The sequence below is a fragment of the Lissotriton vulgaris genome, chromosome 10 (genome assembly GCF_964263255.1).
Source record: "Lissotriton vulgaris chromosome 10, aLisVul1.2, whole genome shotgun sequence".
Taxonomy (NCBI): Eukaryota; Metazoa; Chordata; class Amphibia; order Caudata; family Salamandridae; genus Lissotriton; species Lissotriton vulgaris.
In genome coordinates this window covers 448,973,382-448,998,086 of record NC_141698.1, presented here as the reverse complement: position 1 = coordinate 448,998,086, position 24,705 = coordinate 448,973,382, and the positions used below count along the sequence as shown (strand labels likewise).

The 24,705-nt window shown below is 44.7% G+C and overlaps 1 protein-coding gene across 1 annotated transcript in view; it reads left to right on the top strand.

Moving 5' to 3' along the window:
• The window catches only part of IFT140 (intraflagellar transport 140), a 1,373,663-nt gene that overhangs the window by 497,326 nt on the left and 851,632 nt on the right, over positions 1-24,705 (top strand). The window contains exon 8 of the mRNA XM_086941301.1: positions 5,158-5,264. Within this exon, the coding sequence (XP_086797427.1) occupies positions 5,158-5,264 (107 nt within the window). The remainder of the gene's footprint in view (positions 1-5,157; positions 5,265-24,705) is intronic.

Below are 24,705 nucleotides of genomic sequence, written 5' to 3'. Positions count from 1 at the left end.
TTCCCCGCCGAGTACAGTAACGTATGTAAAGTATCAGGTTCCATCAAAAATCTCTCTAGGGCATACGCCGGATCGCTCCGATCTCCATACCACCATTCGTTGAGCACCAACAAATGGGATGCTTGATAGTAGGATAGGATGTCCGACGACGCCAGGCCACAACATTACGTAGAGAGGAAACAGGTGCGGAGGGCCACACAAATAGCACCTCCTGCCCAAAGGAAGCGGCCTAGTTCCGAGTTAACCTGCCAAAACCACTGCGGCGAGACAGGATAGGGGTGGTTCTGTAGTTGGTAGAGCAGACGAGGAAGGGCCACCATCTTAAAAATGGCCGAGCGGCCATACAAGTTCAAGGGCATACGGGACCATGTTTTCATATCTGACCGGACCCTATCCCAGACCGGAACGATGTTACGCTCCCACGAGATTCCAGGTATGTCCGTTAGGAACACCCCAAGATACTTAATACCTCCTGTCGCCTCCTGTAGAGCAGACGCCCAATTGCCAAGTGCCACACCATTTCCCAGGGTCCATAAGGTGGATTTCTTCACATTAAGATAAAGCCCCGAAACCTTTCCAAACGCTCTCATGATATCGAGGACTCTCGGGCGAGACCTATTGAGGTCTGTAAGGAAAAACATTACGTCTTCTGCATGAAGCGCAATCCTGTCGGACGGCCCAGCCTCCCATTCAAATCCCTTCATCTGCGCGTCTATGCGCACCCACGCCGCAAGAGGTTCCATCGCGAGAGCGAACAGGTACGGTGAGAGAGGGCACCCCTGTCGGGTACCCCGTCCAATAGGGAAGGCGTCTGAGATCGCGCCGGCCACTCGCACCGATGCCGTCAAATCAGTATATAGCAGCCGTATATACGAGAGAAAATGGGGTCCGAGATTTAGGCGAGGCAGGAGCGCTTGTAGGTAAACCCAGCTCAGCGAGTCGAAGGCTCTATCGATATCAGCCAACAAAAGCGCCGCCTGGGAACCGGTAGCTCGCATCATTTCCAAGGCCACTTGGGCCCGCCTAATGTTGTGTCAGGTGGCCCTGTGGGGCATGAAGCCAGCCTGGTCCGGGTGCACCAGGGTGGTGATCATCGGGAGGAGGCGGTTAGCGAGTGCCTTCGCCAGTATCTTCGCCTCAGTATTCAGAGGTGAGATAGGACGATACGATTCATGGCGATCTGGAGGTCTCCCTGGCTTGCAGAACACCACGATCTCAGCAAGCCTCCAATCATTCGGTAGGCGACCTGACTCTCTAGCAGCATCTAATGCCTTCTTGAAATGTGTCCCTAATTGGAGATGATATTTCCGAAAAAACTCGCACGGGAACCTGTTGGGCCCTGGGGCCTTCCCAGCGTTCAACTCTCCAAGGGCCTTTCCCAATTCTTCTGCGGACAGTGGAATCTCAAGACGACTACGCTCCTCATCAGGGATCCCCCGTGGCTGGAGACCTGCTAGAAATTTATGTACAGCCTCTGCCGGGAGAGATTCCCTAGGGGCATATTGTGACGCGTAATAGCGCGCAAAGCTGTCAGCAATGACCCTTGGATCGGATAAAGAATTCCCGGTCTCATCCCGCAGCGCCGGCATCGTCTGAGTTTGGAACGTGCCCTGGCAGAGTCTATACAACATTGAGCCGGACTTGTCCCCCCACTGATAAATTCTACTTTGCGTTGCAAGCCACACCTGCCCTGACTCTTTAAGGTGTAGGGAAGCGGCATCTCTCTGCTCCTGCAGCAGCCGTCTTATGTCCTCCTCCACCCCGTCTCCGTGCATTGTCTCTCCAGGGTGCGGACACGATCTGCCGCCTTCTCTAGATCCTCCCCTTGCGCCCTACGGGCCTTCGCGCACCAGGCTATGTCTACTCCTCGGAGTGTGGGTTTCATGGCCTCCCAGAGGGTCACAACATCTTACCCCGACCTCTCATTTTCATCCCAGTAGTGGACTATGGCCTCTCGCATATGAGACTGGTAATCGTCCTGTTGTAGGTTCCAGGTAGAGAGGCACCATCGAAATGGCTGCCGCCTCCTATCAAGAAGGATATCGATCGCAATGGGGGAGTGGTCAGAAAGCCCACGCGGTAGTATAGCCATTGATTCCACTCTCCCTATCTTGGCGCAGGGAACAAACAGGTAGTCTAACCTTGAGAAAGATTGATGAACCGCCGAGACATAAGTGTATTCCCGACTATGTGTGTGCTGAATAACTGGGTGTGAGTGCTTGATTGATTCAGATGCTCCGTCCATCACCACCCCCTTTTGTACCGCTCCAGGAAGGAGGAAGCGTGGCCCCCCTCCCATTTAGAAACTAGCCCTGGTGGGGTTGTGGTCACTGGGCTGTGTGGGGGAGTTGGAGACCCCCACACATTTTTTTTCAAATAAATATCTTTATTGGCATTTTCTTGATTTCAGTACAAATACAGTGGAAAGTTCCAAGAAGCAAAAAAAATATTTGTAGACATAGGGCCAGGGAGTTAACGGTCCCCAGGGCTGCGGTGAAGCCACGTGGTCCCCACATTTCAAATACATAGTCCCGGGGAGGTGCCGGTCCCTGTGGCTGCGTGGTGGGGCAAGACCCCCCCCACACACTTTTTGTCAATATAGCCTCTGGGAGGTGGCAGTCCCCGAGACTACGGGGGCCGAGTAGCCCCCGCACTTCAATGTATAAGCCCCCAGGAGGTTGCGGTTCCCAGGCCTTCGAGGACCCACGCATCTCTATTTATGATTGCCCCCAGGACCTGACCCACCCGGGGGCCTAAAAGAAACGTAGCGCGGGAGCCCACTCTTCATTTTGTAAAACATTTTCTGCTGGATTTACGAATCCTCATGAAATTGTTTTTTAAAAAAATGCTTTTTTTGGCCCTGGAGATCAGGGTGTTTCTCCCCTGCCCCCTTTTCTTGTTTTTTGGCATTTTTTAACTTTTTTTCTAGTGACTCGTTCAACTGAGTCACAAGATGGCTGCCAGCCCTTCCTGGTCAGAAGTGTTGGCAGCCAATCAGATCGTAAGCTCGCAATGGGGAAGGTTCGCGGATTCTCCAGGGCACAGTTGTATATCTTAGAAATCTTTACGTTTCTCAGGAACTACTGAATGGATTTACACCATTCAACAAAAAGATTGCTTTCTGAACCGAGAGCTACCTTTCTTCCAAATTTGTTGTAAGTCCATTCAGCAGTTCGGGCTGTAGCTGGATCTAAATTTAACATGGAGAAAAATCGTTTAGGGACCCCTCCTTTTTGCTCGGCCCTCGCTTGACGAATCACCACGAAACTTACAACACAGCAGCTGACGCGTATGTGTGTGGGTGTGGGTGTGTGTGTGTCAGTGTGTGTGTGTGTGTGTGGGTGTGTGTGTGTGTGTGAGTGTGTGTCTGTGTGTGTCAGTCAAAGCAAATCCCGGGTTGTCACCAAACCTCCACCGCGCACAAACACAGGTACGGACTACTCGAGGGACGTAGTGAAAAATGCTGTGCTCTATTTAAAATCCATAAATACAGCGACCAGTCAGTCCTGGCCATTGCCTTAGCATGACACGATTCGACCGATACGACTCAGCCTTGTTCACATCACATATGGATAGATATATATATATATATATATAAATTAAGATGTGATTTAACATCTTAAGACTGAGGTTTTAATGTAACGTTTGATAACTGTAGAAAGATTCATTTCTGTTTAGTTTTGATTTATTTCCTCACTACCCAAGTTGTCTAATATCACTGGTCGTAGACACTTATTCACTCCTTCACTATTATTATTATTTTTTGGTTCATTAGGAACAATGGACTGATGCATTTGCGAATATAAGTACAACACAGATCAATTTGGTGATTCCATGAATCTTTATGATGGGCGCACATGCCCCCGTACAGAAGGCAATCATGTAAACTATAAGCACCAGGGATTTATCCCAGCAATTTTAGTTCGAACACATGCGATTATGAACAATTTTGTCAAGTGCATTACTTTTCTATTGAGCAATACTTTTTGCCTTTGATCCATCATGATCATATTTATCGACATTGCGTATTTGCACAGATAGTATGAAAGCACTTTTTAAATTGCGTATTTGCACAAAGCGTATAACATTGCACTTTTGCACTTTATTTCATAAAAGTGAAATTTGCACTGAAATGAAATGTTTACGATATGCATTTGCACTTTTTAATGTGGATAGATAATAACAATGGATCATTTATGCACCATTTCATTGACAAATAGAATTGATTGAACTACTATTTTAATCAGTATTTGTACTTGTACATAACCTATGTTCGTTTCTATTGTATTTGAGATTATCTTGACGATTCAAATATGGCCCCCATATATGATGGTGTACTGAGCTTAATGATGATTTGAGTCCTTCTGCTATGTCAATGAACTGAATTGGGCGCGCTTTTTTGAATTTGCATTGTACTATTTAAATGTGAGCCAGTCCATTTTACCGCTAACAGTGAGCAAGGGCGTTCACGCCCGAAACGCGTCTGTTCGGCATTTTTTGCACCCCTGCACTTTATGCTTGAAAAAACAAAATAAAAAAGAACAACCTGAAGACTGGCTTTGGACATTTTGATTCGTTGTCTGCGTACTGGATAACGTGCATGAGGCGTTTGTTGCACGGTGACCGGTTGGAGGTGTATCTATAAATATATATTCACCCATGCCTGGATCCATGCTAATCAACATTGCCCTTTACCCCACATTGTTTTTCATGCAGTATAACACATTTTTATCACTCAAGGATATGTAGTGGTCCTGTTCATTGCTACTGAAAATTTAAAATTTTGAAACTTTACAAGAATTATAAAATTAACATATTTTGATCCTATACAATTAAGTTACTTTGTGTTTTGGGGTATCCTGTCAATTTCTCTAATTGGATATGGATGAGAAGCTAGGTGTCTCTCTGATAGATCAATATAAGCTCTCACAAAGGTACACAGTTTATGGATGTATTGGAAATATTCATAGTTGCCTGAAGTCAAGGGTGAATTCATGTGTTACTTGTTAGGTGTGTATAAACATTGCCTTTTTTAATTGCATTGAAATTGTAACTGTTGTATTGATTGAATTTTACACACAGTTTTGCTACAATACCTCTACTTTATAATCACATACATGATATAATAAAATCATTTTCAAATACAATTTGCCTTAGGTTATGGGACCTGGAGCGAGATGAGAACTATGCCCTCTCCTTGGATGAACAATTTGGCTTTGAAATAGCAGAGTCTATAAACTGTGTATCTTACTGCAGCACTAAAGGTGAGCATCCACAATTCTTAACTCTTTCTATTTCTGATCAAATGTATCCTGTGATTCTGTAGGCAGCTCTACTGTTATAAGCGAGTTCCATTCAACCACAGAGGACTTTGGTTAACTTTCAGTTTTCTGGGTGGTCATCCACGGCTTTCCCCTTTTTTCCACTCTTAGAAATATTGGGTCCTTTGGTTATGTCGAAAGTGACTGCCCTTTATTCCTTACCTCTGTGGCATGAAGCACATAAATGGATGTATTTTGGGGTGTCAAAAGTTTGCCTAACGAAAACAGTACCTACGTTAATGATTTTAATCTGGAAAATCTATCCTGATTAAGTTTAAGACTGTCTAACCCTTCTTTGCTGAGGTTATTTTCCCCTCAAAACTGCATTGCTTGTACGCCAGTTGTCCCACTTTTTATGTTCCTTATATATCCCCCCTCACACACATGTTCTACCTTGCTACCTAACTTTGGAAGAAGGACGGAGGCGGATCCCCTCCATCAACGCCAACATTTTTATCTGGCCCCTGCTTAATGTTCCTCCTTAGCCCTCTACCTACTCTCTGCTCTTTTGTGCGACCTCATTTTCCCTTCTCACATGAGTTTCAGTAGACAGACTCATTATTCCAACCGTTTCATCAATAATCAAAAACCCTGTATATGTTTTGTTTTTTCTTAAGTTTATTATTCTTTCTTGGCTCAAGTCACATCTCTTCTGCGCTTGGTAGTAGATCAGTACTTAACATGGGTAATAAATACTAGCACAGGGGTTAAAAGAACGTAATTCAGAATCACTTTATCAATATACATGGACATATTCACTAGCAGATATATATTTAAAAATGCAGTTGGACCACTAGCACACTCGATTACAGTTACAATCGTATGTGTAGTGGAGGGAAGGTGTGCATTCCCTGGGAGGATTATGGTACTTGAGGCTTCGGAAATCCACGTATCTTGTGCAAAAGTCACCATGCTCCATTTTGGTGCCATGAAGTGAGGGGAAAATTGTGGCTGCATTCTCATTATATCAGTGTGTGTGTGTGTGTGTGTGTGTGTGTGTGTGTGTGTGTGTGCGTTTGTGTGTGTGTGTGTGTGTGTGTGCGCGTGTGTGGGTGTGTGTGTGTGTGTGTGTGTGTGTGTGTATATATATATATATATATATACTAGCAGCCCGTCCCAACGTTGTCCGGGTATGAATTGCTGCTGGCCAGTAGTATATTGTTTTGTAGGTTTTCGTTTTGATAGCATTTCTTATCTGTGACAGGCCTGTGAAACGCTCCGATTCACAGTGCACTGCTGATTTACTTAAGAGTGCGAGTTCAGTAGTGTGTGAACTCGAGTTTCCCTACTTTATTTTTCCTTGGAATATTATATAGCGCAAACTCGACAACAAGGCATGAGCACAATTTACATTACAGAAGAACACATTCATTTGTGGTAGGCACGGGGAGACAAAGCAATTTGCCTGGAATCACAGGATGTTGAGCTGATGCCGAGATTTGAACGTAGCTCCCCAGCAATCACATCACTGATGACATCATCCACGTGACAATCTTACACCTTTTCATACACTATTAACATCTTTCATCACTCTTTGTAAAATACAGAGTATCATATTTGAATCCATTGTCACAGCAATCAATCAATCAATCAATCAAGAATTTGTAAAGCGCGCTACTCACCCAGTAGGATCTCAAGGCCCTGGGGTGAGGGGTCCGTTACTGCTCGAAAAGCCAGGTCTTGAGTTGTTTCCTGAAGGAGAGGTGGTCCTGGGTCAGCCGTAGGTGGATGGGGAGGGAGTTCCATGTCTTGGCCGCCAGGTAGGAGAAAGATCTTCCTCCAGCGGGGGCTCTGCAGATGCGTGGTACGGCGGTGAGGGCGAGGCTGGCTGATGGTAGCTGGCGGGTGGGTGTGTAGAAAGTGAGGCGACTGTTGAGGTACTTCGGGCCCATGTCGTGGAGAGCCTTGTGTGCGTGGGTGAGGAGTCTGAACGTGATCCTCTTGTTGACGGGGAGCCAGTGCAGATCTTTCAGGTGGGTCAAGATGTGGCTGTGGCGAGGGATGTCCAGGATGAGTCGTGTGGATGCTTTCTGTATGCGCTGTAGTTTTTTCTGAAGTTTGGCAGTAGTTCCCGCGTAGAGGGTGTTCCCGTAGTCCAGTCGGCTGGTGACAAGTGCCTGGGTGACTGTCTTCCTGGTTTCGGTGGGGATCCATCGGAAGATCTTACGGAGCATGCGCAGGGTGTTAAAGCACGATGACGATACGGAGTTGACTTGTCTGGTCATCGAGAGGGAGGAGTCCAGGATGTAGCCCAGGTTTCGCGCGTGGTCCGTTGGCTTGGGGGTGGTGCCCAGGGCAGGGGGCCACCAGGGGTCGTTCCAGGCGGAGGGCGATGACCCCAGGATGAGGACTTCCGTCTTGTCTGAGTTCAGTTTCAGGCACCTGTTCTTCATCCACTCTGCAACTTCTTTCATCACTTTATGTAGGCTGGCTCTGGCGGTGGCGGGGTCGTTGGTGAGGGAGAGGATAAGCTGGGTGTCGTCGGCGTAGGAGATGATGTTGAGGTTGTGTTGGCGTGCGATGGCTGCGAGGGGGCTCATGTAGGCGTTGAAGAGGGTGGGGCTGAGTGAGGATCCTTGTGGTAAGCCTCAGATGAATTTGGTGGCCTCGGATCTGAACGGGGGAGGCGGACTCTCTGAGTTCTTCCGGCGAGGAATGAGATGATCCACTCCAGAGCCCTCCCTTGGATTCCGATGTTGTTCAGGCGCTGTACTAGGGTGCGGTGGCAGACAGTGGTAAACGCAGCGGATAGGTCCAGGAGGATTAGGGCCGCTGTTTCTCCGTTGTCGAGCAGGGATCTGATGTCGTCGGTGGCTGAGATGAGGGCGGTCTCGGTGCTGTGGTTGGCTCGGAAGCCGGACTGCGAAGGGTCGAGGGATCTGTTTGTCTCGAGGAAGGCGGCGAGCTGTCTGTTGACGGTCTTCTCGATGACTTTGGCAGGAAAAGGGAGGAGCGAGATGGGGCGGAAGTTCTTGAGGTCGGTGGGGTCCGCTGTTGGTTTCTTCAGCTCTCCGGGAAGGTGGCGGTGCTGAAGGAGATGTTGATGATGTCCCTGAGTTGGGGTGCGATGATAGAGTCAGCCTTGTTGAAGTCGTGGTGGGGGCAGGGGTCGGTTGGTGATCCGGAGTGGATGGTGTTCATCGTGCGGGTGGTGTCTTCGGTGCTGACCGGGGTCCAGGTGCAGAGGATGGTGGTGGGGGGCATTGGTTCGGTGGTTGGGTGCGTGGTCTGTGTGCCGAAGCTGTTGTTTATGTCGGTGATCTTGCGGTGGAAGAAGGTGGCGAGTGAGTCGCATAGGTTTTGTTAGGGTTTGATGTTGTTGTTTCCGGCGTTGGGGTTGGAGAACTCTTTGACGATGCTGAAGAGTTCCTTGCTGTTGTGGGTGTTGTTGTCCAGTCGTTCTTTGAATGTTGTTCTTTTGGTGGTGCGGATCAGCTGGTGGTGTTTGCGGGTGGCGTTCTTGAGGGCAGTCATGTTTTCTGTGGTCTGGTCATGGCGCCAGGCTTTTTCAAGGGTGCAGCAGTTTTTCTTGGATGTTTTGAGTTTGTCGGTGAACCACGAGGCTTTCTTGCTGCCGGGTCTGCTGGGAGGGTTCTTCAGTGGTGCGAGGTCATCGGCGCAGTTGGTGAGCCACTGTGGGAAGGTGCGGGCTGCTTCGTTGGGGTCCGTTGCGCTGGCGGGAGGGTTCAGGCTGAGGGAGGTGGTGAGCTGGTCGGCGGTGATCTTGCTCCAGCTCCTGTGGGGAACCTGTTGCGGGTGGTGGTGGGTCGTGGTTCTTTTGAAGCTGAAGTGGACGCAGCTGTGATCCGTCCAATGAAGCCGGTGGAGTAGCTGAAGGAGATGTGTTTGCTGGAGGAGAAGATGGGGTCGAGCGTGTGGCCGGCGTGGTGGGTGGGGGTGTTCACCAGTTGCTTGAGTCCGAGGATGGTGAAGTTGTCCAGCAGGATGGTGGTGTTGGTGTCGTCATTTTTCTCCAGGTGGAAGTTGAGGTCCCCTAGGAGGATGTAGTCAGTGGAGGGGAGGGCGTGCGGGCTGATGAAGTCTGTGATGTCTTCGCTGAATTGGGTGCGTGGTCCCTGGGGTATGTAGATGAGGGTGCCTCTGAGGGTGGTCTTGGGGTCGGTGTGTATCTGGAAGTGGAGGTGTTCGGCGGCGGTGAAGGTGTAGTCGGAGTTGGTCGTGATGCTGATGGTGTTCCTGTGGACGATGGCGATGCCTCCTGCGGTTTGGTTGACGCGGTCCCTCCGGGTGATCTTTTATCCGTCCGGGATGGCTATGGAGATGTCGGGCGCTGAGGAGGCGTTCATCCAGGTTTCCGTGAGGAAGGCGACGTCTGGTGATGTTGTGTCGAGCAGGTTCCAGAGTTCTACGGCATGTCTGTGGACGGAGCGGGTGTTGAGCAGGATGCACTTGAGCAATACAAGTATCTAAAAATCCACTCAGTGATTCATAGATCTATACAGACATCTAATCACTTACCTGTAGATTCACTCATACATGCTGTCAATGAACAATAGAACACTATCAAAAATACTTATACACCTATATCGACATTAAACAACAGCACACATCCTATTCACATATGAAGTAATCCTACTCACTTATGCATACAATGGATCATACTTACATATTTACTTAGCAAAACACTTATACAAACACCACTTCATCTATTCATTTAGATAGTAAGTCATACTTAGTGAATTTTAAAATCATTATTACAAGTATACAGTTATCCATACAGTCACGCACACAATCATTGAGTCTTATGTATACTTATTTGTATACAACAACTGACACATACACTGCCTTTTATTTTTCTAGTTTGTTGGACAAGTACCATTGAGAAATATATTTGCTCATCACCACACCCAAAAAGAGATTCACTCACCCAAACTGTTAGAGCATGTAGTTTTAACTTCATATATCTATTGAATCAACTATTCACACATCTTTGGACAGTCACACACCCCCCACCGAACCACACACATTTTCACACTCCCATACAAATACTCAGTTAACTAATCAATAACTAATATAGACTTTCACATAGCTAGTAACCAACTGTAGAATCAGTTTACACAACAACTGACAAAGTGATACAGATTTTCCCACAGTTTAGTCACTATCCACTATATTTAGTGAGACACTATAAATTGGTCAAGTAAACAGTCAATTACACTGCTACTAAATCCTCCATCCAAATATTTATTTATATATATCCACTCATTCTTCAATGCAAATTGCTATATATATATAATGCATATTTAAATAACAAAGCAAACCACGTTCACTGGATGATGTCATCAGTGATGTCATTTGAGATGTCTTCAGTGATGTCACAGACATGTCATGAATGATCTAATATGTGACATCATCAGCAGTGGATTGCGGGTGCGCGAAGTATAGTTAGTACAACTAACTATATAGGAGCAATTTCAATGGTTTTGTATGAGTGAAATGTCTAGCTAACTATAACACCCCTAAAACTTATAGTTGTTTGAGTGAATTTCAAAGGTTTTTTAAATGCTAATTCCTAACTATATAAGGCCTAAAACCTATGTTTTTTTCAGTGAATATATATATATATATAAAAGCTCCAGTTGCATCAACAAACCGGTGCACTCGTGGGCGGGTGCTCTACGCGGCTGTGCCCCGCGGTATAAATAAATGCTCCAAAATGAACTTTCTTCTTAGTCAAGAAAAGCCAAAAAAGCACTCCAGTCGGGCGGCATAGAAGATTTTATTCAGCCAAGCAGTAGTTGGAGACAGACGCGTTTCGTTTCCTTCTTCAGTGTCATCGTTATATGCTGCAAGGACGCCATTTTAACTATTTTACCGTTTTTATGGCCACACGCCTAGCAACGGAAAAGGCGCGTACATTTTTTAGGAGAATTGTCGGCCATCTTAACAGTCAAATTGCTTATATCTCTGTAATCCAAATCACATTCATATTGTTGTCATTTCATTGCATTTACACCAACTAGTTGCATACTATTCGGGGCAAAAAGTCCATGTAGCAGAACTTACATTGTTGAAATACAATTATTCAACTATTGGCCACATTATTTTCAATAGTGCATCGTATATCGATAAATCATTTCAAAGAATATTTTTCATGTTATATATGTATGAAATGAATCGCGCACATGCTTAAATTCAGCATTGACAGCCCTGATATTCCGCTTATTGCAGAACTCAAGTCATGAATAGTGTATGTCAACTAAACCCCGAAACCGTTGCTAGGCGTGTAGCCATAGCAACAGTATAATAGTAAAAATAGCGTCCTTGCGGCGTATAACGATGACACTGACGAAGGAAACGAAACGCGTCTGTCTCGAACTACTGCTTGGCTGAATAAAATCTTCTATGCCGCCCGACTGGAGTGCTTTTTTGGCTTTTCTTGACTAAGAAGAAAGTTAATTTTGGAGCATTTATTTATCCTGCGGGGCACCGCCGTGAAGAGCACCCGCCCACGAGTGCACCGGTTTGTTGGTGCAACTGGAGCTTTTATTTGGTATCCGGAGCACCGTGTCAAAATTCATTGATGAAAGGATTGCATCGGGAGGAGAAGGACATTTCGCATAGACCGTCTTGGCCAGCTGAACACGGCGGAAGCTGACGGGTAAGCGATACACGAATAACTATCCCGAGTATTGACTATCTATTTGTAATTGACATTGGGTGGGTGTCGGGCAAGGCATAGAGTGCGAGGAGCGGCTGCTCTCGCACCAGAAACAGCCAGCAGTATGCTCGATGAAACGGACCGCTGCGAGGCAGCACAAGACATATTTAAAAAACGCACAACAGCAGAGGGGTCGAGAAATATCATTCCGAAAAAAACAAACACGACTCTCCAGGCTCAGCTTTCCAAACTCGAAAGACTATACGAAAGAGAAGTAAGGAAGTGGTGGGAAGCCACTTCCTTACAGAACTATATAGATGTGGATAGGGTACCGCGGGGACTACGGATCTACACTGTCCCTGCGTATAAAAACCCGGACCCACGCCTGTTAGAACAATGGGCAGAATATACTGCCGCCTCGTGCAAGGAAATGCTTGACATTTTGGTCAAGTTTGCCTGGAGTGACCGGGCTACGGCCCTGGAAGAAATTGCTAATTTGGAATTAGAAATATCTAAGGAAATGGAGAAAAGCAAGATGGATGAAATGAAAGAACTAATGAAACAAAGATTAATCCAATATTAATCTAAGATCCGGCAACGAAAACAGGAGAAAATCACAGGAGACAAATGAGATTACAGTCAAGGAAGAATTCTAACGTTCGCCAAGAAATTTAACGCCCCCCACAGAGAGCTGACGAAAAAGATCCCCATTGCTATGCAAGAGAGGGTTGAGACTTCAGAATCTGAAGTCACAGAAGGAGAACAATCTGGCAATGAAACTATAACAGAACAAGGCAAAAAAGTAAAAACTCCTTTTCATTTGGAGTTCAATTTGATACGCCAAACCTGGCTCAGAGGGGGCAAGACAAAGCCACCAGAAAGAGAAGAAGAACAAGACGCGGCGGCTGGAAGGGGAAGAGGAAAGCCGATGACCCACAACAATCGCAAAAAGAGAGGGTCGAGATGGTAGAAGCCACTGACTGTCTCTCTATAATCAACTTGACGAACCACACATTGACACCAAAAGAGGAAGGAACTTTAAAATTGGGACTAACATTCTGTCCCAATAATAGATTAGAATTTACACAAACAAGAATTGACCTATTCAAGTTTGTGAGAAAGATCAAGTTACATACATTTTTTAAGTTGAAACCCTCAATCACTGAGGCTAGACATCTGAAAACTAAATCACATCTGAAAGACACAGATATTTTCGCAGTACAAGATCTGGACATGCTTGAAATTCTGGAAGAACTACGGACAGAGCAAGCCCATGATGAGAATACAGAAATCAGTATGAATGAAAGGACAAGGAAAGTTGGGATTGAACAAGAAACTCCAGTAACTGACTTTAACCACACCAATGCTTATGACATTCATCGTCAATGCTGAATTTTTTTAAATCCCATTGTTCATGACGAGCTCAGCTCGTCATGAGTGTATGGAGGTGTACATCATGACGAGCTGAGCTCGTCATGAGCGTCGATGGTGTTAAACCCATGTCACAATTTAACCCACAGATGCTGTATGTTGCCATAGATACCTTTTCAGCGGCGGTGGTGCGAGATTTGAGAAAATTTCGCTACAACAATACCAACGAACGTAAAGAACTAAGGAAAAATCTAAACAAAGAACAAGAAGCTTTACTGCTCAATCTCAGTAAAAACGATGAAATCATCTGTAAGCCCTCAGATAAGGGTGGCAACATAGTCTTGTTAACTAGAGAGCAATACTGCAGAGAATCTTTACGGGAACTGAATGATGTCCGATACTATGAAAAGACAACGAAAGAAAAGTATCAGGAAAGCATCAAAGAATTCCACCATATGATCAGCAAATGGCGTGATAAGCAATTACTGGACATAAATGAATTTCTTTTCCTGTGCAATAGTGACCCTATTACACCGACATTTTATCAACTCCCCAAAATACATAAGTCCTCGAAAGATCCACCGGGGAGGCCTATTGTTTCTTCAATAGGGGATTGACCGAGAACATGTCCACCTTATATTGATTCCTTTCTCTTTCAGATTGTGTTACAACTTGCTTCTTATGTCAAGGACACCAAGAACTTCATTATGAAAATAGAGAGCATTGAGTGGGAATCCACATTTGTGTTGATAACTATGGATATAACTAGTTTGTATACATCTATTGAACATACACAAGGTATCAATGCCATGAATTATTTTCTTAAGAAGAGATCTATGAAGTTCTTGGAGCATAACACCATGTTAATAGAGTTGATTGAGTTCTGCCTGTTTCACAATATTTTTCTGTTTCAAAAACAACTATACAGGCAGATCTCTGGCACAGCGATGGGAACCTGCTTCACCCCCAGCTACGCGAACTTGTTCTTAGGCTGGTGAGAGGAGCAGGTGGCCCTTGACGAAGACCGAGCCAAATGGGTAGAACATGTGGTTATTTGGCATCGATACATCAACTACCTCTTCCTAGTTTAGAGGGGATCTATAGAGCAAGTAGGAGAGTTTATTCAAGAACTAAATATGAATGATCTCAATCTTAGATTCACCTATGAAGCTAGCACAGAAACAGTCAATTACCTGGACCTAAGGGTATACATTAAAAATGGCAAAATACAAACAGAGCTTTTTAGAAAGCCTACTGCCGGCAATTCTATTTTACACGACGACAGCAATCATCCGCCAAAGCTAATCAAAAGTGTAGGAAGGTGGATATCTGACTATGGTTGCCCCCAACTTTTTGCCTTGTGTTTTGCTGGTTTTTCGACTTAGTTGACCTGGGGCCCTGCAATTCAGGACCCCAGGCCCACTGCTCTCTCTGTAAAATGGATTCCATGTACTCTAGGTACATATCTAATTGGATACTGAGTCACCTCATCAGCCCCTGTACAGTGTACCTTAGGTACCCAGGGCATAGATGCACTCAGGGCCTACCAGGGGCTGCAGCGTGTATTATGCCACCCCTGGCTGGCCATCCAAATCTGACACAACTGGCTGATCAATCAGCTGGGACAAGGTGGTGTAATCACCCTTTGCTTTAGATATAGTATCCCTATATCTAACCCTAAAATGGACACATATCCTCCTATCAGTCACTCCTATGGTAGCCCTTATCAATCCTGAAGGCAGAGTGCTTGGAATTATGTGAGATGGTGCTCTAGCATGAGATGAGCCTGTCTGCAGCTTTCGGAACAAAGTCCTTTAGCTGTTTCCATGATAACGCTACACCATATACTCTTAAGTGCATTATAATCCTCACGGTTATTGCTAACTTTGGTATAGCATTATCAAAACATGTTGAGTAAGGTGTCATTGGAATTGGAATACTACCCCCTCGCCAATTCTGGCGACGGGGGTAGCATTCCACCCTTCTAGAGGGACACGACATGTATGTAACTGTGAACTCCGGTTAAAGTTAACTCGAGCCTCGGCATCACAAAATGGATGCTGCCACCACAGACACAAGTCTGACCTCCTGCTGCTGGGAGTCCTTCCAGCGAGGGAGGCTTGGACAAAGGGTTTCCTGCCTTGGGAGGTGCTAGCACCACCCCAGACAGGATTTTGTGTGTTAGGTAGGACAGAGCTGAAAGGAATGAGACATGCCTGGGGCACACAAGGTGTCCCTGTGCATACACCAGTCTAAACCAGTTCTTGGGGCTCTCCAGCCCCAGCTCTGGCGCAAGACCGGACAAAGGATAGGGGGTGTAACCGCCCCCCTTCCTGGTCCCACCCAGAGGAGGGACCTAGTCGTAGTACAGCCCCCTTTAGCCGGATAAAGGTAGGAGCTGGTCCCATTCCAAATTAGATTATCCTGAACAACTTTACAAGAAGAAACTCTGGACTTTGCTGTTCTGCTCCACAGAAGACTGAAGAAATCTCCCTTGTGGGTAAGGAGTGTCCACCCTGCACAAGCAGGCACCATCAGCGTCCAGTGGCTTCCCTTTGTCGTCTTCCCTCAAGGATCCAGACTTCAGAGTCCGACGAGACCCGGATTCCCAGACCTCTCGGACCTCTACCTACATCTGCAGCACAGCTGAGATCCGTGGGTTAGACGAGACACGTGGGACAGGCCATCTTGAAAGAAGCAGCACTTCGCTCCAGCACGACTTCTGAGGTAACCTCGTCCAAGTGCTTTGGGGACTGAGAAGCCCCACCCCCAAGCAGCTCCTGCACCGAAGACCAGCCCTCCAGCATCCACGAGATCTGTGTGGGGCCCTTCTGCCTGTTTGCTGCTCGACGCGTTGTCTGGTCACTGGCCAGCTGGCTAGTGACCTCCTAGGCGACGAACTTCAAAATCTTCACTGCTGGTCTGGTTGCTCCAGACTGGCCCTTGCTCCCTTCCAAAAGAGGAGCACCCCGGACCCTCCTGGTCCACTCCAGACGCCGTTTCCACTCACCGCGTGGGTTGCCTTTGCCAAGGCCTGTTGACTCCAAACCCGGATCCGACACCGCCGACAGCGAGAGCCTGCGTGGGACAGCTCGTGCCTCCATCCTGGTCGTCGAAGACACCACCTGGTCCACGTGGCTGCACAGACAAGCGTCCACCCTCACCTGATCGCGACGACGACATCTGGTTCCACTCCTGGTTCCACTCCAGTCACTGGCTAGTGACTTTGAATATTGTCCCCTTTGCTTTCAGGTTCTCCTCTTCACTGATCCACCCTTGGATCACACCGGACATCTTCCTCCTGATCGCCTGCGGCATCTTTTCTTCCAGCCTCCATAGACTTCAACGCCGGAACCCGACACGACTTGGCACCTATGGACCCGCAGCCTGTGAGTGAGGTAACACGAGCATTTCGGTGCTCAAGGGTAGCTTGACTCTCCTAGTGTCCAGTTCCACAGTCGTTTTTGTCTTACCTAGTCAGGATTGTCCCTACCCACCTTTTTCTTGAACTGTACTGTCCATAGACACTGTTAAGCATCTCGCTTGTGAGTTCACACTCTGCACACGCGTTCCGTGGGCAACCTATTACCTACCTAGAGTTAGTGTAGCGTGGTCTCAGCGATCCTACAGCCTCTGGACTGCTCCATTCCTTTTATCAACTTTCACATTCCACTTACTTAGTATATGGTTTGTCGTGCCCCTAGGGCACCATTGTAATTTGTGCAACTTAAACGTATTTTTCCTAAGAGATTGTCATGTGCTTAGCCCTCTGATCTCATAAAGAGTTCAGAGGTGTATGTTAGTTAATAAATATCTTGTTTATTTTCATAACAACCTGTGTGGTGTCCTTTCACTTGGTATTCAAGGGGTTATATGTGGTAAAACAGCTGGCTTCACATGCCAAAAGAGTTTAGCCTAAGACTTCTTTGTCCATACTACCATTAGGATAGCTGGTCTATAAGGTTGACTTTACAACCAATCACCATAAGGGTTGTTTGGACTGAAACAAGGTGATCACTAGAACTAGTGAGCATCATATATCAGGCCAACTTCTCACAAAAAGCATACACTATGGGGAACTCCGCCTAAAACACAATTGTTCGATGGATGCAGATTTCCAGAAGGCAACCAGCAGTTGTCTTTCCAAATTTAGAGCTAGAAGGTACCAGGAGACTGTGCTAGATAATGCTTTCAAACGGGTACAAAACATCCTCAGAAAAGATCTCTTTAAAGAGAATCAGAAAATTGACCAGACATCAGATACAGGGAAGGGAAAATTCAGAATGATAACATCTTACTCAGATGATGCGAGTAGCCTTCAGAAAATATTAAAGAAAAATAGGAATATACTCCAAACAGATGCAGTGATAGGGAGAGATATTCCAAATAATCCCCTAATCACTTTTCGAAAGGCGAGATCCATTAAGGATACTCTAGTCCAGAGCCATCTGTCTCCCATCTTACCAGTAATGGGCACGTTAAAAGAAATGAAAGGTTTCTTTCCCTGTGGCAGATGTAGGGCGTGTGCCAATAGTAAGAGAGTTCTTAAATATACAATTCCAGGACTAAAAACACATAAAGTCATCAACAAGTTCTTCACATGCTCCACATCGCATGTGGTATACTGCTTATTGTGCCCCTGCGGACAGAGATACGTGGGGAGCACAATTCATACTGTAAAAGTGCGCATATTAGAACACCAACGTGCTATTATGAATAAAGATATGAACTATCCAGTAGCAAGACACTTTGCACAAAAACATCCGAGCAATAGGGACCTATTGCAGTATTTTGGGTTAGATTGTGTACCAGTCAACTCGAGAGGGGGAGATAGAGTCTCAAAGTTACGTAGACTGGAATCACGCACCATTATTGATTTACAAACAAAGATGCCAGGGGGTCTAAACCATGGGGAAGAACTAGCTGTACATCTAGGTAGATGATTACCTTCAGGGCTTTTATATTCAGGTAGAGATCATTCTTTATGAGTATATAATGTAACATTATACTATACTGAGAATATGCTCAATTTTCATTGAATTTCTAAGTTTTCATGAAATGTTTTTCTGACGTTTGCTTTGACGAGGTTTTCTTTAATTCATAAAATTTGATTTAGGCACCTGACACTGTATATATTTGCACTAATAAGAAGATCGATCTAAAAAAGTTTTTTCACATCAATGCCATCCTATGGAATATGATTGATAGCCGATTCACGGCCTTATTCCCGAGTTTCGGGGTTTAGTTGACATACACTATTAATGACTTGAGTTCTGCAATAAGCGGAATATCGGGGCTGTCAATGCTGAATTTAAGCATGTGCGCGATTCATTTCATACATATATAACATGAAAAATATTCTTTGAAATGATTTATCGATATACGATGCACTATTGAAAATAATGTGGCCAATAGTTGAATAATTGTATTTCAACAATGTAAGTTCTGCTACATGGACTTTTTGCCCCGAATAGTATGCACGTAGTTGGTGTGAATACAATCAAATGGCAGCTATATGAATGTGATTTGGATTACAGAGATATAAGCAATTTGACTCTGTGAAGATGGCCGACAATGCTTCTAAAAATAGAGTTAAATGTCAGAAAACTGAGAAGGAAACCTGCTTCTATTGCACTCAAATGCTGGTGCTTTAAAACTAATATACTGGCAGAATTGCCTTTCCATCTGAAGCTACAATATCAAACATCAATTGGGCATAAAGCACTTGCTATTTGAAATATACAATGTCTTTAAGTGTACCTCCTGAGCCACCAGAGGCATGTATGATCTCTTTGGAGAAAAAGAACGACAGACACTTGGTTTCCATCCTCTCGTTTGAGCTTTTCTCATTGGAATATTAGAGGTGCTTAGAAAAAGACAGGCCCTCCCGAGAAACTTGTAGGGTACAAGGAGAAGCCTTTCCCCGGATTTGTCCCCAAACAGTGGACACACAGCTTGGTTGTTAGATAATAAAAATGTTTCTTATGAGCTAATCTAATATAAATACTATCTATTAGAATTATGAAATAATAACAGATAGTTGAGCAAATATAAGTATTATGATAAGGCACAAAATGTACACCCCTAACATTATTTATTATATATATCTAGTGCATTTGTATAAAGTTTATTATTCATCTTTGGCAAGTTATTGTTATGCTGCCTTGTTGTCAAGTCATGCCACTATCTACTGGAAATCAACTTGATACATCTTAGTCCGAAATCTGCATCCTTTCTAGCCAGTTTCAATTTGATACAGGTGAACAGCACTACAACCATGCCCATGTTTCACTTGTGATAGTGCATGAGATGCAGGACTCTGCCATTTGAAGTCCAAGCCATCTGGTACTGGTTACTAAACAAAAATTCACCAATCCCAGCAATTCACCACCTAGGTGAACAAAATGTCAAAGTAGATGCATTAAGCAGCTCTCAATTAATAAAAGCCTTATGAGAATCAGCACAGCCAATATAGAGCAGTCCAGGGCAGGATGAATTGTTTCACATTAGTGTCATGCTATCAAAAAGTCAACAAACCCACCCTATAAGACTAAAGCTCACTACATGGGAAAATCCACCACTATGGGTTTGCTAAGAAATGTCCCAAAGAGCACCAGGCTTCTTTGCAAATCTCTTGGACTGGTAGAACCGCCCTCCTTCAAATGCCTTTTCTCACTGACCAGCACCTCTAGTATTGGGGATGAACTTGCAGTTCTATTCTCTTTTTATAAGCGCAGAATCTGTCAAGTTGTAGCAAAAGATAAACACTTAATTCTCCACCATGGGAATCTTCATTGAGGTATAAGCAACCAACCCTCCTCCCTGGCAGCATCACCGCATTCTCTCATTACAGAGAATTGAGAATTCTGCTATTTTGTAAAAATTGATTGAAAGATCAATTTCCAGTGCAGGCCACTGTAGCTCAAAGAAGCTACTGCTTGTGTTTAATGTGTAATGTTATCAGCTTAGCATGCCTCGAGCTTATCTTTCCCATTTTCATTCCCTTTTGTTATCATTTAAAAGGAATCACTATTTGATGGATCAGCAATCTCGTTCTTTTCAAAACAATTTTTCAGGGCCTCTGACAACTCCGTCCTTTTGGAAGCCCAGAACGGTTTCAAGAAGGAGTTGGGGATGGTGGAGCAGTGCGTGAATTTGGATCTGGTAATTGGGAAATATACTAAGGCCTCGTCTGGCACCCACCATTTGTGTTTTGCCAAACTTAGTAGTACTTTCGATCTGGTGGACGAATAATTGTGTGGCACACATTGCTCTCTCTTGAGGCTCCCAAGAATATTGTTTCTTTTTTGTCCTGGTTGTATGACAGTTTATCTTCCAAGGTTTGCTATGGCCCCAACGGAGAAAGCTCTCCCTCTTTTTAAATCAGGAGGGAAGTTAGTCAAGGGCGCGTCCTGGCCCCTTTTTTTCCCCTTTTATTTCAACGGTGTGGATGGTGCATTGCAAGCTCTGCAGGCCAATGCGCCCATAGCCGGTGTACGTCTGATTCCTGTACTCCTGTATGCAGAGGAAGCAGTCCCAATGTCTGGGACCTTAGTGGGGCTGCAGAGATTGATGGAAGCTTTTGCGGACTTTATGGAGACTAGGAAATTAATGATGAACATTTACGATGTACTGTGGCAGAACTAACCAAAAGTGTAAGACACTTTTTATTAAGGATATTCCTATCATGAAGCTTAATTATTTTTGTTACTTGGGGATCCTTTTTACTCACAATGGTTTACGGTCTCAACATATTCAAAATGCCCAATCCAAGATGAGTAGAGTTTGTGAGGGAGCCTTAAGGTTCTCCTGTTAAACTTGTCAGTCGACCCATTTGAGAAATGTTCTACATTTATAAAGTAAGAGCGCTTTCTGCTGCTATGTATGGAGGGGAGCTGCAGGTTTATTCTTCCTGTTGCCCTCTTCCGATGGAAGGGAATGTTTTTCTTAGCCGTTTGCTGTCTACCTCCACCTCTACTCCATCCAACATTGTACACAAGGAAGTCCATCTGGAGGATTAGCTCCCTTTCAAGCCCATCTTACTCTGGCACTCATGTGTGCTAAAGTCGAAACAGCTTTTAGTACAACCATCCTTTTAGTACAACCAACCCTCTAACCAGTGTGGCTCACTGGTTAGAGGCGGCAGACCCGAGAGCAGAGGACGGCCCGGGACCAGGGTTCGATTCCCGGCGCGGCAGTGGGTCAGAGGACTCGATAATTCTCTCGCCTCGGTGCCCACTCTGATCAGCGATCACACTCGGCAACTCTGGGCATTAGCTTGCCTCATCTTCACTAACGGCCCCACCAGACCGCCGGGGATGCCTGGTCTCACCCTGGAGATACCCAATAAGGGACCATCTCTCAGGGAAGCCAGGAAGGGTTTCGCAGCGGTCGAAGCGCCTTGGGACCCTACGGGTAAGTAGTGCCCTATATAAATGCCTATACATTTACACATTTACATACATTTACATTTAGCGTTAGACCATGTTTTTAATATCCTGTGGCTATCTTACATCAATAAAGTCTCCAAATCATTGTTTGAGACTCCTGTGCTCTTAACCCCTCATAGAATCCCGGATTTACACAGAAAGGCAGTTAAGACCTCTTTTTTAGATGCTAGGAAAGATAGGAGGGTTTTTGCTGAGGCCAAGAAACCGACAATTGTTTCCTATTCGTCGTATGCCTTCCCCGAGGGTTTCCAATTGTATCTCTCCTTTGTTGACCAATACTCAGCATTTCTTTGTGCTTCCAAGGCTACTGCTGGGCATTGGACATCATCTTGCTGTATGTTGTATGTTTTATATTTTATTTTTTTGTTGCAGATATTTATGACTCAACTGTACCTGTCCTGAAATTTTTGATATGAATTGAAAAATGTTTGTCTTGTGATTTCTGATTGATAACAGAACTTATATGAACTAAAAGATAAAAAGAGAAAAAATAAATTTTTATATGTTTTGAATAATTTCAGTATTTTATCTATCTTTTGTCACCTGGTTTGGATATTTATAAACATAATTGTGTAATTGAATTAGAAGGCCATTGCAGGAACGTCTTTACATTAGAATTACTGCTGGGCATTGGACATCATCTTGCTGCCTTTCCCATCATAAACCAATGGCTCAGGGATTCGCTACAGCGCCCATGTGACGCCGTCTCGAAACAGAGCACTCAGCCCTTTATATTATTTGGACGTTTTTACGTTGGTTTAAGGAAGTTTTTCTCAAAACTGATTTTCGATGAAAACAGCATTAGGGATTACAGATTTTTTCTATATCTGTGTGCTCTAGAGGACCATACTATATGCTATAGAACAGCCTCTTCTATATGGAGTGCGATTCGAATTAGGAAAAGTATATCTTGGTAATTGTAGTCTGTGCTAATACTGATGGTTCTTGTTATTGAGGTTGTTTGGGTATTATTTTGTGGCTGCCGTTCCTGGCTGAGTTGTGTATTAAAACTGAAAACCTGTTTCCTTGTCCTTTAAATTGCTATCACCTGTGCCATTGCAGTTACTCTCATTTGGGTTGCATGCGAAGCCCATATGATGTTTGCTTTTAACCAAGGCGTTTTTTTACTAATGTATGATTGCACTTTAGATTTTAAACAGTTTTTTAATTTGTGATGCTGTCAAAATTGTATACTATTTGCTCTTTTTGAATCTATTTCCAGTGCCGGACACTGTATCTCAAAGCAAAAACTGCTTGTGTTTAATTTGTAATGTTAATAGCCTGAAATGCCTCGAGCTTGTGTAGCCCTTTTTCATTAACCTTTGTTGTTTTAATTGTAAATGGAATCACTGTTTGATGGATGAGAAATTGCATTCTTTTGAAAACTGTTTTTCAATTACAGTCAGCTTGTTTTAACATAAAATAGAAACTTTCTTGTAGACCAAAGAGTGGAACATATAAATATTTTTGTAATTCCCACTTTATTAAAAGATTTTTATTACTTGATAAGAGTGCTCAGTGGCCCTACAGTTGGTGGAAAAATTAAGTTTTTAGGATGTCGTAGCGAGAAAGCAAAGAAATTCTCATTGTCCTTGAACATGTGGATGCTACTTTTCACAGGCACCCTGACTGATCTTCATAGATGGCTTGCCCCATAATCTGGAAGAAGTGTTGGGCCACAGTCAAAATCTACTTGTATCGTATAATAGTCTTCTAAACAGAGCCTGGAGGAAGGCTTCGAGATTCACACGAGGTTTCCGTTTAGAATAGTATTACAGGATTATCACCTGAGCTTGCCCTTGGGCTTAATTCTACCTTGAAATGTAGTGCCTAGGTGAAAGGAGCTCTCTCTTTCTATGCTATACCAAAAGGAGGTATAGTGTGCAAAGAGTCCAGTGGATCCCCAGAGGCTTTTCAGAGGCTAAAGTAGATAATATTATTACTCATTTGCGGTAGTGTGGGCGAGAAGTTAGGCTTATCAGAAGGCAGTGCTAAGTATTTGTTGTACACACTGTGGCAATAAATCAGGCGCATACTCAAATAATAAATCAGAGACCAATTTATACAAATAATACTTGGTTATAATTATTTTGTGGAAACACAGAACTTCGTCTCAGGTAAATATGTTTGGCAATAGAAATACTTTTCAGTATCAAATGTGGACACGTAGTGCATTTCTCAGACTTTGCAGTGTTCACCTATGGAAGGAAGGAAAAATTCAGCATACAGATAGGTAACATCGACTTACAAAACCAGTCTTCGGAAGTTAAGAACAGTATTGGGCAAGTGTTCGTTGAGCACCAGCAGTAAACCACCAGCGGCACAGGGGCGGCCCGGTGCAGGCTGAAAATACAGTGTTGGGTGCCCAATACTACTCCATTTAGAATGGGGCAATCGGACAGATGCTGCTTACAGGTAAGTATAAGTGGCTTGGGGGACCAGTCTCCAGGGGTTGAAGCAAGCACTGGGCAGGGTCCAAGACAGCACCAACAACCCACCAGCTGCGGCACAGGGGCGGCCGGTTGCAGGGTGCCACCACAGCGTCGGGCGCTCAATTCAAGTCAATGGAGAAAGGCCAAATCAAACAGGCATTTGCAATGCAATAGGTCTCGCATTTACGCTAGTTTGAGCTATTGGCATCATAAATGAAAATGCTTTTTATTTATGATTTGGTTTTTGAAACATAAATGAAACACATTGTCATTTACAATGCCAATAGCTTAAACTTGCGTAAATGCGGGACCTATTGCATTGCAAATGCTTGTTTACCCCGGATATGCAGTTAGCAAAATACAGTTGCCTCGAAGTAGAAGTGAGCTCAGGCCTCTCCCTCGACCTCGCAGTTGCGCATGGACACAGGACGGGTATGTATCTGGGACAGACAAGGCAAGGAACCATTGCTTGAATTTAGCAACCGCTCAGATAATAAGCGGTATGACAA